Genomic DNA, 16,718 nt, shown 5'->3' with positions numbered 1-16,718 from the left:
TGTGTTAACTTGTCACCGATGATTTAATCAGTGCTTCAAATCTTCACATCGGCAACATAAGCTCTGATGATGGACCGGAAGGAACCAAGAAGAGACGGATGCACATCAGCTCCAATCGGAACCTCTCCCTCAGCTGTATGGCTCCGAGATGAGGTTCCACATTGCTCTGTGCCTGTAAGAGGGGGACACCGGGGAATATTTTCCACTATGCATGATTCTGACCCTTTCCCGCACATCGTATCCAAAAAGTAAAGGTCGTCGTCCCTGCTCTCAGATGTTTTAACTTTTAGCGGTCAAGAAAATCTAAGCGACGGGTTGAAACAAGCGTTTAAATCGCTTATTTAGTCAGCCTGTGGCCAGTCAACCCCCGTCCGCATGCGCAGTGCTGCTCCCGTAAGATTGCATTGGGAAAACATGGCCACAGGCTGACTAAAAAAGCGATTTAGAAGCTTGTTTCAACCCATTGGTTAGATTTTTATGAGCACTAAAAGTTAAAACATCTGAGAGCATGGACGATGACCTTTACTTTTTGGATACGTTGTGCAGAAAAGGGTAAGAATCATGCATAGTGGAAAATATTAGCCGGTGTCCCCCCCCGACAGGCACCGAGCTATGTGGGACCTCATCTCTGAGATATATAGCGGAGGGAGAGGTTCCAGATGGGGCTAGATGGACATGTGAGGAGATGGGGAGATGGTTGGGAAGGATGAGTGGGTGGAGGAGGAAAAGAAGTGATGAAGGCATGAAGAATGGAAGGCTGTAGAGAAAGCATGGGAGGTGTGATGTCTTACAGGAAGCTGCTGCTGCTTCCACACCAAATACTTCCTGCAATGATGGATAGACGGGTGTCGGGTGGTGGTGGGATTAAAAATAAATGGAGGGATGAAAAAATAGAAAGGAGGATAGAGAGGCAGGGGGAACAGATGAATGAAAAGATTGACCAAATGGATGTCACTCTGCCTTCCTATCCTGTATATAAGAGAAGACATTGGGACAATGGACTAAAAGAGGTCTATTCTTAAAATTTCCTGGGATATCCCAGAGTGCATTGCCGCACACCACAGTTTAGTTTAATTTGTGCCGGAATGGTATTAAATAAATATAAAAAATGTATTTCAAACAATTTTGCATAAAAGGACTGGATTTGAAGTAGGATAATGCATCGAATTTATTTTCATTTGCAGGTTTTGGACACTTTCCAATTTGGCTAAAATTTGATGACATAGACCCATAAGGCAAAGACCTATCTTAAGCCATTGTCCAGCATTTGTATATTAGGAATGTCTGATTAAGGAATGTGCTGTTCTGCTGTATTCTAGTATTCATTGTATTGACAGTAGATTCATCAATAGACATGATTGCTTGACATTGACTGAATGTGTTGGTTGATTGATAAAGCATATTGCATCTATCGTGTATGCTTGGTTCAAGTGTTATTCTATTTTTTTGTTCTTGTAAAATCAGCTTAGAGTGAAGAAATCTATAAAATCCAACATCTATATTTGAAAATATGTAAATGATATTACAGATGAAAAGGATCAACATATTGGTCAGTACTGTTTTCACACCTGTCCTTAGCCCAGTATCTCAGTGATGGAAACAAACGATAACAGTCCCAGTGAGCCATAGTCGTCTATTAGACCTCCGTCTAACTGGGTTATAATTGGTCTAAAAGTGAAAGTTTTTTCAACGTCAATTCTTAGCCTAGACGTTGATTAGCTGTTTTTAAGCGTCTATTTAGACCGTTTATATTATAGACGTCATTTCAATGGCTATGATATAGACGGTCTATATATAGACGCTTAAAAAACAGCTAATCAACGTCTAGGCTAAGAATAGACGTTGAAAAAAACGTTCACTTTTAGACCAATTATAACCCGGTTTTAGCCTAGCCCTTAGACGTATTTTAGACGTCTAATAGCCCCAAAAATGCTCAGTGGGGTGTAGCCAAATTCTCGGATGACATTTAATTCTGTTATTTGCCGAGGGTTCTGGAACGCTGTGGATCCTAGATGTATACTGTTTGTTGCTCGCCAATATAACTCACTCTATTATAGAATGTTTTCTAATCATCCCCCCTAAGAATGTTACCTATAGAAGCTGGCCTGGCGATCAGAGATCTAAATTCAAATAAATAGGCTAAACACGTTAGGGTGGTCTTTCATATCGGGGTTAATATCAGGACTGGTTTTCAAAGCAGTGGGAGTAGTTTGTTCATTGAATTTAGACCTCTGATCGCCTGGTTACGTGAGAATAACCTAGAGGAAGCATGCCTGTCGTTTCTGTCATTGTTCTAATCTCTTTGATGCATAACAACGCACTCCTGTCATTTGAAACATAATCGACCCAAGTAGAGCTACAGCAAACTGCAGACGTGAAACAAACACGGTTTTGAGTTGCATTTACAGAACAAAGTACAATTATTATTATTATTATTATTAACCACAACAACAATGCTAAGAGCATTAAAGGGGTATTTTGCCCCACGGTTTTCTTACCTTTTCTATGATGTTATGATATCCTAGGATGAATGGTACAGTAGAACATTTTCATAACTCCATCCCGGGTCCGCCACAGCTATAAACGCACGAAATAAACGCGCAAAATATGGAGATTTCAATCTCGTCTAGCAAGACTGCCAGTAGGAGCGCATTCAAGACAATCACGTTGCATAGGGTTCTGTCACTATGAACGTCAGATCAAAAGAAAAAAGAAGAAAAAAAAACTATTAAAATACACAATTTAGCACAAGGACCACAGGTGCGTGTTTTTAACTGTGGTGGACCCGGGATGGAGTTATGAAATGTTTCTACTGTACCATTCATCCTAGGATATCATAACATCATAGAAAAGGTAAGAAAACCGTGGGGCAATATTCCCCTTTAACATTACAGAGCCCTTAGTAAAGACACAAATGCACTAACAGGAAGATAATGTCAATAATGTTAAAATGACAAAAATAATGTATAAACTCCAAAACAACTCTCCTCAATGCAGTCCTCCTTGCATTACACTGTGAGAGTTATTTTCGGGTTTACAAATTATCGGCCTACTATTTACTTAGTTTTTAATCAATTAATCAAATATTGGAAATCTCCAAGAATTCAAGGCTTTATGGGGAGAGTAATCAATAGAAAACAAGTCATTTTGGGGTGAACTATCCCTTTTAAGTGGTGTTGAATTTGTACAGCTCTCATCTGGATCTATAATTAGTCAAATATAGCAAGCTTTAATTAAATAGATGGCAAACCAATAACTTAAAGATTCTGTTTTTTACAATGGCCCCACCTTTGCAGTGCATTGTATGCTATGTATTTATGTTATTAATGTACAGTAAATTAATTGATTTATGCATTTATTCATGTATTTATTTAATTTATATTGTTATTTTTTACCTCACCATTTAATTGTGTTCCATCATGTACATTGAATTTATGAAGTGCCCACTTTTTTATACATTTTGTCTATCATGATTGCTGATTGTTTCTGTTGATTGTTGGCATTTGATTGATAATTTCCTGCACTGATTGTTGGAATTAGTTTGATATAGTTTTTTGTATTGATTGTTGTAAAAGGATGCCTTGGAATCTCTCACTATTTTTCTTACAATTCCTGTAAAGGTACTTGGCACATATTTTGTGGGGAAAGATTTAATGTTGACATGCCAGTACTTAACCCAACCAACAGCTTTTAATTATGTCACGAATGACCCAAGAATACTGCGTCCAGGTCCATACCCCACCATTAGAGATAAGCTGTACTTGTAATAGCCGACTCATTGGTTAACACTGGAATTAAAAGCAACTATAGTACCCCAACCATGGAGAGTCAGACATATTCAGAGTTCAGTTTGCCTGGCGCGGATGAGGGAGAAATCCAGGCCTCTTTGTTTGATATATGTTTGATAATATCATAATTGAAAATGTTTTAACCACATTAAGCCTGCCGTTGGGCATATCTTCAGAATTTTTCTAAATATTTCACAATTATTTTTAGCACATCTACAAGCTCACAGTGTGCTGGATTGCAACGCGTTGTGAGCTTGTAGATTAGCTAATTTAGCTACTGCCATTTTCTTTTTGTACAAATTGAACCCTGGACATACAGTACTATAAGTTTTGAGGCTAGTCAGGGCCTTCTCTTTTTTTGCAAGTTAGCCCTTGTGTCAGTAATTCACATGAATGTTGTTTTCATATTAAAATGATGGAAATGCCTTTTCAGTTGCGTAACACTGTAATGAAAACTTAAATTCATCACACTAATGTTTATATCCCTTTTAGAACTATTTTGTCATAATGGTCTTCTTCCTGTTGAGTTTTCTTGTCTTTTTTTTATTATTTTCCTTTCTTTGTCTTTGTTTTCCTTTTCGTGTTTTTTTCAAATGTCCTTCGTGTACAAACTAAGAAACTGAACAGGAATCATGCTGGGTTTGGTACCAAGACACGATACCCCCCATTCCAACAAAACAATACCTACTCTTGTATACTTACTAATAACAAATAATTAAACTGATTATGGTCATTTTGTAGTGTTGTGTATCGTACGTCAAGTCAGTGCATGACAAAATGTGTTCACATCCCAGATTCTCACCACCAGTGAATGAGATAACACTCATCTCTACTGTTAAACATCTTTGATCACTTTTGGGTCTCAGCCCATTAGTTAGAAACTCTCTGCATTCTACAGCTTGAAAGAGGTGAACTTAATAATTCAGTTACAATTGTCCTCATTCTCTCTTTGGATACTCTTCAAACATGGATCTGCCTCTTACAGCACCATTTGCTTGCTTTTTTCTCTATGTATTTATTATCTGTTCATATCACTGTTTGTCTGCTGTTCACACAAACACAACACAAATAAAGCATTAAAAATGGCACCTTTCTGCTGTGGTTGTTATTTGATGTAATGAGTTTGTGCATGGGAAGGTTAGCCACACTAAAGTTAAACCATATGTACAGTTACACTAGTAAGAGACGAGACCACACCTCTACTTAAGTTTAACAATTTATTGAAACGTAATGCAGGGGCGTAGCCACGGGTGGGCATAGGTAGGCCTGGGCCCACCCATTTGTTTTTTCTGCCCACCCAAAAAAAAAAAAAAAAATATATATATATATATATATATATATATATATTTATATATAATATATATAATATATAATTATATATATATATACTGTAGATATCCGAAATCCGTCACAAACCCGCGAAAAAAGTGTCAAAGACCGCTAATAACCGCAAATGTTCGTGTGTGCGCGCGCGCACATTCTGGCCACACATGTGTGCCCACCCGCGACTTCCGAGGCCCAGCCTCGGCTAACGTTCTGTCTACGCCACTGACGTAATGAGCTGAATGTGGAATGGCATGAGGAACCCAGGGTGAGACTCAGGGTGGTGGTGTAGTCTCGGGAGCTGACGGGCATCTTTGCATCGTTGCTCTACTCGGGGAGCGGTCGGTTGTCTCTGCTCCGTCACTATCCCCTCCCGCTCCTCGGGCCATGGACTTTGACTTTATTATTTAGCCCTTGACTGCCCGAATATGGTATTGGACTTTTTAGGGCTGTTCTTTAGGCCTGCTTAGGCCATTGTTCTGTTGTATCGTTCCAATTGTATTTCTGTTACTCTGTTGTTGCCTTTTGCCCTGATGTTGTGTACCTTTATTTTGTAGTATTGTTCTGTGCTTTCCTGTCTGCCTAGTTACTGTTCTCCTGCCTTGTCTCACCTCCCGGTGATTATTAGTTATCTCCTCCTGTGTCCTGTTAGTCCCTCTGCCTATCGTCTCTTGATTTGTCTGTTGATTGCACCTGTGTCCTGTTACCGCTGTGTCTATATGACCCTGCCCCCATAGCTTATTTAGTTTGAGTAAGGTTGTACTGTCAGGGTGTGAGTTCAGAGGACCCAAAAGCAGTATGACACAAGGCAGGAATCAAAGTTCAGGAGGTTTATTAACAAACTTAAACTTCCCATAAAATGGTCCAGGTAAACCAAGAACAAAACTGAGAAATAATGCAGATGGCTGGAAGCCTAAACTCTAGCATACACACACTTAACAATAAACGACGACCTGACAAGGAACTGATATATATAAGATTTTAGTGGACAAAATCTACAGTTAATTTAGTTGTGGCTGATTTTGGCGTCGTAATAGCTGATTTTACACTTGGTTGCATGCTGAATTTTTTTTTCGCAACACCCAAGTGCAGCCAAACATAAAATGACTTGTCTTAGTTCTACTTGATATCTTCTCCACTAGTCCCTCCCTCACATTTTAATCTGTTTTTTATTTGTTGACAAAATTGTCAGTATATTTAGTCTTACAGCTTAGTTTTTATTTCAGTTTCGTCATAGTTTTAGTCGACAAAATCAACACTGGTCCATTAACAGCAGTCTCAATTGAGTAAGAGTACACAGAAAATGCTATAAACAGCTTGAATTTGGGGAGAGTGAGGAATCGGCTTTGTCACTCCCTTCATATACCAATGGTCAACGCCCATGAATGTGCAAGTTCAGATTGATTGGTCAACCCACTGAGGAGAAATATAGATGAGGACAGACAGACTGACTGACAGAGATGTTCTCATTTAATGCTTACAATTACAGAATAAATAAGAAAAATAAATAATCAAAATAAAATAGTTTACCATGATCAACCGATATATTTTCTTCAGCTGAAATTTATTTATAAGGACTAGAAACCCTATAGGTTAAAGCTCCACTCGAACTGTTCTTTCAGCCGACCCGGTGTCCAGTAGAGCAGCTTGATGGTTGATGTTCTTGGCGGCTCTGATAGCTGTCTTCATGGAGGTGTCGATCCAGGCGTGAGGCAGAGCGGTGTGTTCTCCAGCAAAGTGCACCCTGCCCTCGCTGGCAAACAGCTCCTTGGCATAGTCTATGTGCTGGTAGGGGGTGAAGAGAGCGTAGGCACCCAGGCTGTAAGGATCCAGGCTCCACTTTTTCACCACCACTCCCGTACAGAGGGACCTGGTAGAATATTAGAATGTTATTGATTAGGTTTGATTTCCTGTGGGGGGGGATGCTTCAAAATCCATGCTTCTGCTTTTCATATCCTACTCTGGTCATTAATTTTTTTTGGCTAATGGGGCTATATTTTATCCCTGCTTCTGGTCAGACTGAATTATCCCTATTATTGCATAATTATCCTTTTGGGAAATTGATTGATGGGCTTTATATATTGATTATGTTTGTAATATATAATATCACAATTTAATAGTTTAATACAACTTTTAAAAAAGTTAGACATGTTAACCCTGGATTCGCTATTTTGGGCAAAATGTTTTTAAAAAAGCGAAAATGCACATCTACTCAATGTGTCACAATACATTGTGAGATCAGATATTTTTGCAATTTGTTGCCCCAGAACATTAGCCTGGTTCCATACCATAGACCCCGCCCACTCTCTGAGTGGACTGCCTCTCTTGGTCTGGTGTTGTAATTCTGCTCCACGCAGCTTCAGTCTGATAATCAGGCTACCAGAACATAGTGGAGTAGAACAGAACAGAACAGCATGGAATAGAGTAAACTAGGGTGAAACAGAACAGTACCTGATGTGCCCCCCATGGATTTTCACCAAGTCGTTGAGAACCAGGTCTTTCAGCTCTTCGTCGCTCGCTCCCAGGAAGAGAGAGGAGTCGTCAGACCAGGTGTAAGATGCCAGGAGGACGCCAATGGACTCGTTTGAGGGGAAGCTGTGACTGGGGTAGTAGATGTATCTGGAGTAGGGATGCATGATATTGAACTTTTGGCTCATATCCATTAACCGATTCATTGTATGGTCAAGTTGATTGATTCCAGTAGGGTTCACCTCACCCCTGTTAAAGGGATAACTGTGATTCCGGGTACAGATGCTAACTTACTAAAAAAAACATGCTTGCATTCTTTATTTTGATTTATTACGCCTACTGGTGCACATAGTATTAGAACAATTTAAATGTAGTGAAGATGTAAAATGTATTTTTACTTAAATGTTTTCTAACTTGATGACTTTTATTTGTTCTACAGGTAAACCCTTTTGAAAGTTTCCCCAGGCCAGAACACACGTTGATTCTGTAGACTTCAGTCATGTTGAATTAAGCCTTTTTAGAGCTTCCGATTCAAACTAATAATAATCAGGATTATTTAGCTGATCTGTTTTGACCGATATTTCATGTTTAATTAATATCGACCGCTATAGATATGATGAGCGATTAATCGTGCATCCCTAACCTGGAGGGGCGGTCCGTGATGCTCTTCCCTCCCCGGATGCCATCGTCCTTCCAGAACTTCTTGCTGAAGGTGAGGATGATCTTGGTAGAACTGTCATAATGCATTGAACGCAGCGCCTCCATCTTGTGGGAAGAGAGAGGAGGCCAGAAGTCTATGAACAGGGCCGCTTTCGCTGTGGTCGTTACCAGGACAAAGTCGGCAGAGACTTCGGTCAAAGACGATTGGCCGCTTTCCTGATATGACACGATGACGCCAGTAGCTGGCTGATGGCTGATGCGTTTGACCGTGGCCTTAAGGAGGAGTGTGGAATCGAGGGTGGTGAGAAGAGCCTGGGGGAGGAGGTCCGTTCCGCCAGTCACTTCAAAGTACCTTAAATACCAAATTCAGTTCAATAACAAGATTTACACCTTTTTAAAATGCTGCAAAGCGTTCAACATCGTTGTTGGCAAGTAAAGGACAGTATTTTGTATTTGAATCTAAATTAATGCATCTGATTTAAAGCCCAATTACAGTATTTTTGTTAGCATTTTGATTACAGAACCACCAGTTTTGGCTGTTCAAAGCTGTTCAAGTGCTTCTTGAATTTGAATTAAAAACCAACATGAATATCACAATTCCATCAACGAATGCTTGTGCAGTGACTGTCTAGCTGGTTGTAAAATCTGGACACTGCCGTTTTGGATTTTGTTTTATCTATAGGTGAAGGTGGTGGAGAGCAACCTTTCACCTCAAAACTAGGCTGAGACTCAATTTCTCTTTCTATGGCCTTCATGAGAATCAACCTAGTCTGGTAGTGTTGCCAATTGGTTCAATTGCAAACCACACTGTTTTGGAAAAAAATACTTTATTTCTCTCCTTTCTTTGTGCATGTCTCTGTTTGCCCGTTTCTAATTCTGTGTCTCTAAATGAGAGATTATGGTATAATCTCGCTTCATGGTAACACCTCTCTCTCTCTCTCTCTCTCTCTCTCTCTCTCTCTCTCTCTCTCTCTCTCTCTCTCTCTCTCTCTCTCTCTCCATAAGTTCTTACTCAGTGTTGTCGTTGACGTCTGATTCGATGTAGATGATCTCAGACAGAGCTGTGTACATGAAGCTGTTCTCGTTCAGCAGGTCTCCAATCATCCTGACTGCTTCACGGCTAAGATTACCCTCCTCTATCAGGTACTCCTTATGGGAGAAGCAGACAAACAAAAATGTTTTACACGTTCAAGGGTTGCCATGTGACACATTGTGAGCTTGTAGATCTGCTATTTTGAAAAGATTTTTATACATTCTGAACTTGTGAAATGAGTACTTTTACTTTTGGTACTTTAAGTATATTTTCTTTACTGTACCTTGAGGGAATAGTGGTCGTATTTCTTCCATGCTGCTTCGCATCCATGTGTTTTAACTTCCTTTTTCACCTGCAGAGAAAAGTTATTGTCAATTGATCCATCTCTCCTCCCTTCCATCTACCTCTCTTCTCTCCCCCTCTTCATCCTCCATACCTTCTCCAAAGCTTGCTGTAGCAGTGCATCAGCAGACTTCCCTCTCTCCTCTCTGCTCACGTTGTATTTAAGGACGTCAGGGTTGGCTTTCACGGCGTACGTTCTCTTCCGAGTCCCGTTGATCAGGTAAAACGTGTTCTCATCGTCCATGATGAATTTATTCAGCTTGAGTCCCAGTTTTTGTATATAAAATTGAACAATTCTGAGTGTTTAAAAGCAAGAATAGATGATAAGTAAATGTTAACTAGAAGGTTTGTTCTGGCTAGTTACTTCTAGTGCTTAAAGGAACAATTCACCCATTTTCAATATCGTCATATAATTGGTCATATTATAATGAGCATTAGTGAGGACCAATTATATGAAGACTGGTTGAAAATGGGTTAAGTCGTCCTTTAATTGTTTTATTTGCTTCTTTATTTTGCATCCTCTACTGCTATAGTTTTCATGCTGTACTTACTTGTGGAAGTTGGGTATTCTCATGGCACCCAGTTCTGTGTACCAGCCTTCCTCTTCATTCCTGTAGGTGTGCACTCGTCCTCCAGTCCGGTTACTGGCCTCCACTATGGTTACCTTCATCACATGACACAGTTTGGACATTTCTTATGTTAACACAATATCCAAAATACAGAATCCAAAATACTCTTAGTTACTAGTTACTTTGTAGATGTTGATTATTATTACAAAACACATTAACCACCTATATATGTTTTTGGCCATTTGAAAATAGCCGATCTACAAGCTCACAATGCGTCGCGATGCGACGCATTGTGAGCTTGTTGATCTGCTATTTTCAAAAGATTTTTATACATTTTATTTTACGTTGAAAACTTGTGAAATGGGACATTCTGCATAATGAGTACTTTCTACTTTTGGTACTTTTAAGTACATTTTGATACCAATACTTTTGTACTTTTGAATTCCGGACTTTTACTTGTAACAGAGTATTTCTGCATTGCAGTATTGATAGTAAAAAAAAAAGAAAAAGTACTTCTTCCACCACTGTCAACAACCAGGCCCCCCCGCTACCTCTCTGAACTCCTCCAACGCCACACCCCCTCCCTCAGGTCTGGTAATGCCAACCTCTGGACTTCCCCCAAAAAACAAACAAACGCACCTGTGGCACCACAAAACACTGCTGTGCCCTATACTTCAGTGTCTCCCAGGGGTCTATACTACCAGTTATCTTTGCTGAAAAAAGCATATCTATAAGCTCACAACACGTCGCGTTGTGATCTGCTATATTTGCCAACTGTTCACCCCCGAATAGGGATGCTGCTGTATCGATTCATGTAGTTAAAATGTAAATACATCACCTTGTGCCCAGCGTCTTCCAGTAGGCTGGCAGCCGTCAGTCCGGCCATTCCAGCACCAACGATGACAACGTGTCGAGGTGTGGTGGCGCGGGGCAGACCTTCCTCTGCTATCTTCAGCAGCTGGTTGTAGTCTTTGTCCTGAAGGCAGGCAGTCAGGTTCTCTTTTAGATTGGAGACTGCGTTGCACTGGTTGGATGTGAACACTAGCACCGCCAGAGGAACTGATGTACACAGAACCATACACCATGGTGAATTGAATACACAGGACCACAAAGGGCCCAAGGCATCAAGCTTTTTTTGTGTTATACTTTTAGCATTGCATGTGTAAAAAATTACTAGTAATATGCTGTACCTACAGTATACAGTAAGAGAACACAGTTTCATAACATTTTATTGTATTCTGTAATATTTAACAGTGTTTTGAACAGTGTTTTTTTTTTTACACTTTGTTCCATTGATGTAATTGATTGTCAAGACATGGACAAGCAATTAAACAATACTTTATAATGACAAAAATATAAATATAATATAGATAACTTCTATTAAGTACTTCCAAAATGTCACATTGTGTGTGTGTGCGTGCGTGCGTGCGTGCGTGCGTGCGTGTGTGTGTGTGTGAAAGCAAAAAGTGGTGTGCATCTTAAAATAAAAAAACAGAAGCATTTGTGATACTTTCACACTGAGTCAGTTCAACAACAATGAGTCAATTGATGCCCTGCAGACAGACAGACAGACAGACAGACAGACAGACAGACAGACAGACAGACAGACAGACAGACAGACAGACAGACAGACAGACAGATAGACAGACAGACAGATCAAAACACTCACATAAACTCCACTGTGTCCTACACGGAGCCATCATTCCCATCTAATAGATCCTGTCTCCTTCTCTTCCCTGCTGTCATGAGAAACATAAAATATAACATCAAAGGTATAGGTGACAGATTAGTGCATCCACATAATTGCACATACGGTATGCTTTGTGTGTGTGTGTGTGTGTGTGTGTGTGTGTGTGTGTGTGTGTGTGTGTGTGTGTGTGTGTGTGTGTGTGTGTGTGTGTGTGAGTGTGTGTGTGTGTGTGTGTGTGTGTGTGTGTGTGTGTGTGTTTGTCCGTCCTTGCATAATATACTGTCCATTCTTGGGAATTGGGACAAATCGTGTCCTACCAAAACGTTCAAATTATTATTTATTAGCACAATCTTTTAAAAAGTTTGGTGAAAATATATTCTTAAAGGATTTATATATATCCTAATATACAACTGAGAGCATTTGCGGCGGTCGGTGTACGGTCGGTCGGTCGTCTACCGTCTACTCTCATACTGGTCCTTTTCAGCCGAGTGCGGCCAACTTAAGCCGAGCGAAAACGAACGCCGGCCATTGAAATGGCTCCATCTCCACCTCAACCGGACATCACTGCCCTTTCGCTCACACACAAAAAGGTACTCATAGCTGCTTTTTCCTTCTTTCAACGTGCGTGTGTGTGTACGTCCTGTGTGTGCGTGTGTGTTTGTTACTGTGCCTTTGTACTTTCGCGATTTGTCCGTGCAGTCTTCTCTGCGCGAGAAAAAAGCAACCAAGTTTATGAAAACGAGCCCAAAAGAAGCGCCCAACTCCGTCAGACTCCGTCAGATGTCAACTCCGTCAGACTCCGTCAGATGTCAACTCCGTCAGATATGCCATCTTATGGAGATGACACCCAAAAAAAAATGTGGGATGTTGACCCATTACATGTTTTAATAGTCAACACTTTGATCTTTTAAAATATATTTTCCCGGCATAATTGAAAAATATATATTTAAAAAAAATAAAAAATAAAGCTTTTCTCCCGATTCTCAAGTTATAGACACAATCATAATATCAAGCATGGAAAGGTTTCTTACTCTTTGTGTTGAGGAAGAGGAGTGTAGAAATTTGACATGGCAGCAGAATCCTTGTCCTTTATAAACCCTCTGTGTAGACAGTTCACATGATGTCATCTGTCACAAGGGGAGGTAAATGTACATTCCCATAAAAAGGAGGTGTCATTCACTGCTGCCGTTTTTCCTTCTTCTCCTTTGTACATGTAGTGTTTTGTATTTGTTGATGACATTTTTTATTGTGTGAATCTTTTATGCTTATGTTGATGCATTGAATACATAGGACCACAATGACAACAAGTCCCTAGAACCAGTGCTGGAAAAAGTACTCACATGTTTAACTTAAGTAAAAGTATCAATACTGCAATGTAGATATACTCTGCTACAAGTAACAGTCCGGAATTCAAAATGTACTTGAGTAAAAGTAAAAAAGTATTGGTATCAAAATGTACTTAAAGTACCAAAAGTTGAACGTTTTCAAATGTATAAAAACTCATTTGTAAATCGCATGTCTGACTGTACCACGTGCTGTTTACATTTCTGACTAATAAAGTATTCAATCAATCAATCAAAGCCAACTTTCGTGTCATGTAATTTATTTTTAATATATTGTATTTATTGTAATATCAAACTGGGCTGGAAATTCATTGAAGTCACATTCTGGGGTCAATTGCCCTGTGATCAACTCAAAGCAGAAAAAAAGGTTTTCCTTTCCTTTCTTAAGTAGCAAGCTGGATTCAGTTCATTCATGCCAACCAGGCAACCACAAGGTCTTGTAAAGTACAGTATAGCTAGGGGAAGTATGAGGATAATGAAACTAAATACACAATGGGAAACTACTGGGATATACTTTAACCACTCTCACATCCTTATTCTGGTCACAACAGGCGAACATGTGGTGAAAATATTATAGTACCTGCCGACGTGCTCACGCATTATGTTTTGGGGCAGTGGTGGCCTAAAGGTTAGAGGAGCGCCCTCGTTGCCGGAAGGTTGCCGGTTCGAATACCCGGACCGGCAGGAAAAATCTGGGTGGGGAAGTGGTCACCACTTCCCCAACACCACTGAAGTGCCCTTGAGTAAGGCACTGAACCCCAACTGCTCCAGTGGAGCTGCGTAGTGGCCAACAGTATAAGACTGTGGTTGTACTAGTCAGCTCCCAGGTTTTAATGTGTCTGTCTGTCTGTGTGTTTCTATGTGCAGGGCGTTGCTGAAAATGAGCACTTGTGCTCAGCTACTACCCTGGGTAAATAAAGAACAAAAAAAAAATGCTTTTGCTTGACAGGAAGTAATTAAGATTGGACTTTTAAGGAATTTCTGGTGAACTTTGTCGGACAGATCAACCGTGTTTTTGGACCCAGACCAGACCCACAGACAATGCCTATAGCCAGGAAGAAGTGCGGTGGTTGTCCCCAATTAGTGTGCAGGCATTTTGCTTGTAGTTTTCTTTCAGTCAACCAAACACGCCAATGTTCAGTAAGTCCACACACCATAAACTAGTATGTAGCCTATAAACTACATTGTAGCCTATAGTTTGTTGATTTGATGCAGTCATGGTCTATTCTTTTCTTAATTTTTTTGGGGGTATTAAAACGGTCTTAAACTTTCACTTCACTGTCATCTGGGGGACCCCCCCAACATCATATGGGGACCCCCCTGGGGGTCCCGACACATAGGTTGAGAACCACTGACTGAACTAGACCACATGGCAACATGAGAAACGGATGCCGTGCTTTGGCTAAAACACTTCTCATGCAAATGTGTGACCGTACCCCAATCAGCCAACCCAGCACACATTCAGGAGGAAGAGTCTCTGTCATGACAAGCCTTAATCTGCTCTCAGATCTTATTTCCTTGTGACTAACTAACTGAGCTATAGGCATGGCAAGCAGTGTGTTATAAAGATTGTTGTGTGTATTTTCTGTCCTAATAATGAGCCTGTCACACACAAAAAGTGGTCATGATCGTGCAATGATTAAATGACATTACATGTAGATATGTTGTACTAGTACCGCATATGCATCCATGCTAAATCACGGCCAAATGGGCATTTTGTATGTGTGTGCGTGCGTGCGTGCGTGTGTAGCAGTTGTGAGGACTGCTGCTCGAGTCCACACACACTCAGTTCTCAGATCTTTACACTGGCTTCCCAGCTGTCAAAGAATGTATTTCTAAATACTACTGTTTGGTTTAATAAAGCATTGAATGGTTTCAATTTAGGACCAACATTTCTGAACTCTCAGGTCATCTGGGACAGGTTTGATTTCTGAACCGACAAGGTGATCTGTCCTACAAGGCTGACGCCAGGCAAAGTTCAACGAATCTTGAACCCCAAACTTTTTGTGCATCTTTAGAGATTAGAGATTATCAGAAGACCTAAACGTTCACTAATGTTCAACTCCAAATTGTTTGTGCATTTTTACATCAAAAGTCCCCTAAAAGTCCAATCTTAATTACTTCCTGTCAAACAGAAATATAATGCGTGATCACATTTGCAGGTACTATAATATTTTCACCACGCCTGTTGTGACAAGGCCAGAATAAGGACATGAGGGTGGTTAAAGATAAAATATCCCAGTAATTTCCCATTGTGTATTTAGTTTTTCTCATACTTCCCCTATACAAAACCTTGTGGTTGCCTGGTTGGCATGAATGAACTGAATCAGCTTGCTACCTGAGCAAGGAAAACCTTTTTGTTCTGCTTTGAGTTGATCACAAGGCAATTGACCCTAGAATGCGGCTTCAATGAATTTCCCTACATGACACAAAAGTTGGCTTTGATTGATTGATTAAATAGTTTATTAGTGATAAATGTAAACAGCACGTGGTACGGTCAGACATCAAGGCTAGTCCTGGGAACTTGTTTCGATTGCAGTCCTATAGACCAATCATTTGTTTACCAACATTGAGACTGGATGCACAGGTGATTGTTTCACGCAAGCAATTCCCAACCTGTTGTTTTGGGGTGCGCTGGTTTCAGCACACCCCAACCCCCTCTTCTGTGATGGCTAGTGAGGCACGTCCTAGCAGCGAGACCTGATAGAATGGGTTTCATTGCGCGCATACTGGTTCTTATCAATGTGACGTTGTCTGTTAAGGGGTCTATGTATTCAATTCATCAACATTGTCACAGCCTCTGGCTCTGCCATAGTCTGTGCACTGCCAACACACCCATTCGCCCAGTGCCCTGATGACTGCTTGGTTTCACCTGTGTTGTTCTCCACACCTGTTCCCATTCCCCATTCAGTGCTTAGTCTATATATAGACCCTGAGTTTACCTGTTTGGTTGCTGTATTATCTGTTTGCTTTACGTGTCCTATTGACACTGCCCTGTTGTAAGGTGTACCTAAGTTTATCTTCAGTAAAAACCCTTTGCGTTTATACCTTGTTTTATGAGTCCTTGTTATTCTGCATATTGGGTCCTTACCTGGTTTTCGAAAGTCCTGACAAACATAGCATAAAAGATTAACACAATAAAACATGTCATCAACAAATACAAAACACTATACATGTACAAAGGAGGAAAACGAAAAAAGGCAGCAGTGAATGACACCTCCTTTCTATGGGAATTTACATTTACCACCCCTTGTGACTCATGACATCATGAACTGAATCAAAACTGAAAGAAATAGAAAATGCAGAATAGTCTACGTGTTTAAATCAAAATATAGGATTTTCCTAAACTATAGTGAAGATGCAAACAAACAGTTATTCGTTTTCATTTAGTACATGCTTTATACATTTTTATTTCAATTTAACAGCAATATATCTTTTTTTCAAGTTCCCCAGAACTTAGCTAAGGTCAAGACAAGCTAATTTGTTTAGCACAATGAATGC

At 40.2% G+C, this 16,718-nt stretch overlaps 1 protein-coding gene across 1 annotated transcript; it reads right to left on the bottom strand.

Moving 5' to 3' along the window:
• Window positions 1–6,630: 6,630 nt before the first annotated feature.
• On the bottom strand, window positions 6,631–16,117 carry LOC311035197 (L-amino-acid oxidase-like; the record flags this gene model as incomplete). The annotated part of the gene is made up of 9 exons (XM_084043276.1): window positions 6,631–6,981; window positions 7,563–7,730; window positions 8,224–8,592; window positions 9,253–9,389; window positions 9,557–9,625; window positions 9,710–9,911; window positions 10,167–10,279; window positions 11,023–11,243; window positions 16,090–16,117. The coding sequence occupies 9 exons, from the start codon at window positions 16,115–16,117 to the stop codon at window positions 6,705–6,707; spliced, it is 1,584 nt and encodes a 527-aa protein (XP_083899402.1). The 3' UTR covers window positions 6,631–6,704.
• Window positions 16,118–16,718: the final 601 nt, after the last annotated feature.

The sequence above is a fragment of the Gymnoscopelus microlampas genome (genome assembly GCF_963454915.1).
Source record: "Gymnoscopelus microlampas genome assembly, chromosome: 19".
NCBI lineage: Eukaryota > Metazoa > Chordata > Actinopteri > Myctophiformes > Myctophidae > Gymnoscopelus > Gymnoscopelus microlampas.
This window is presented reverse-complemented; position numbering and strand designations above follow the sequence as displayed.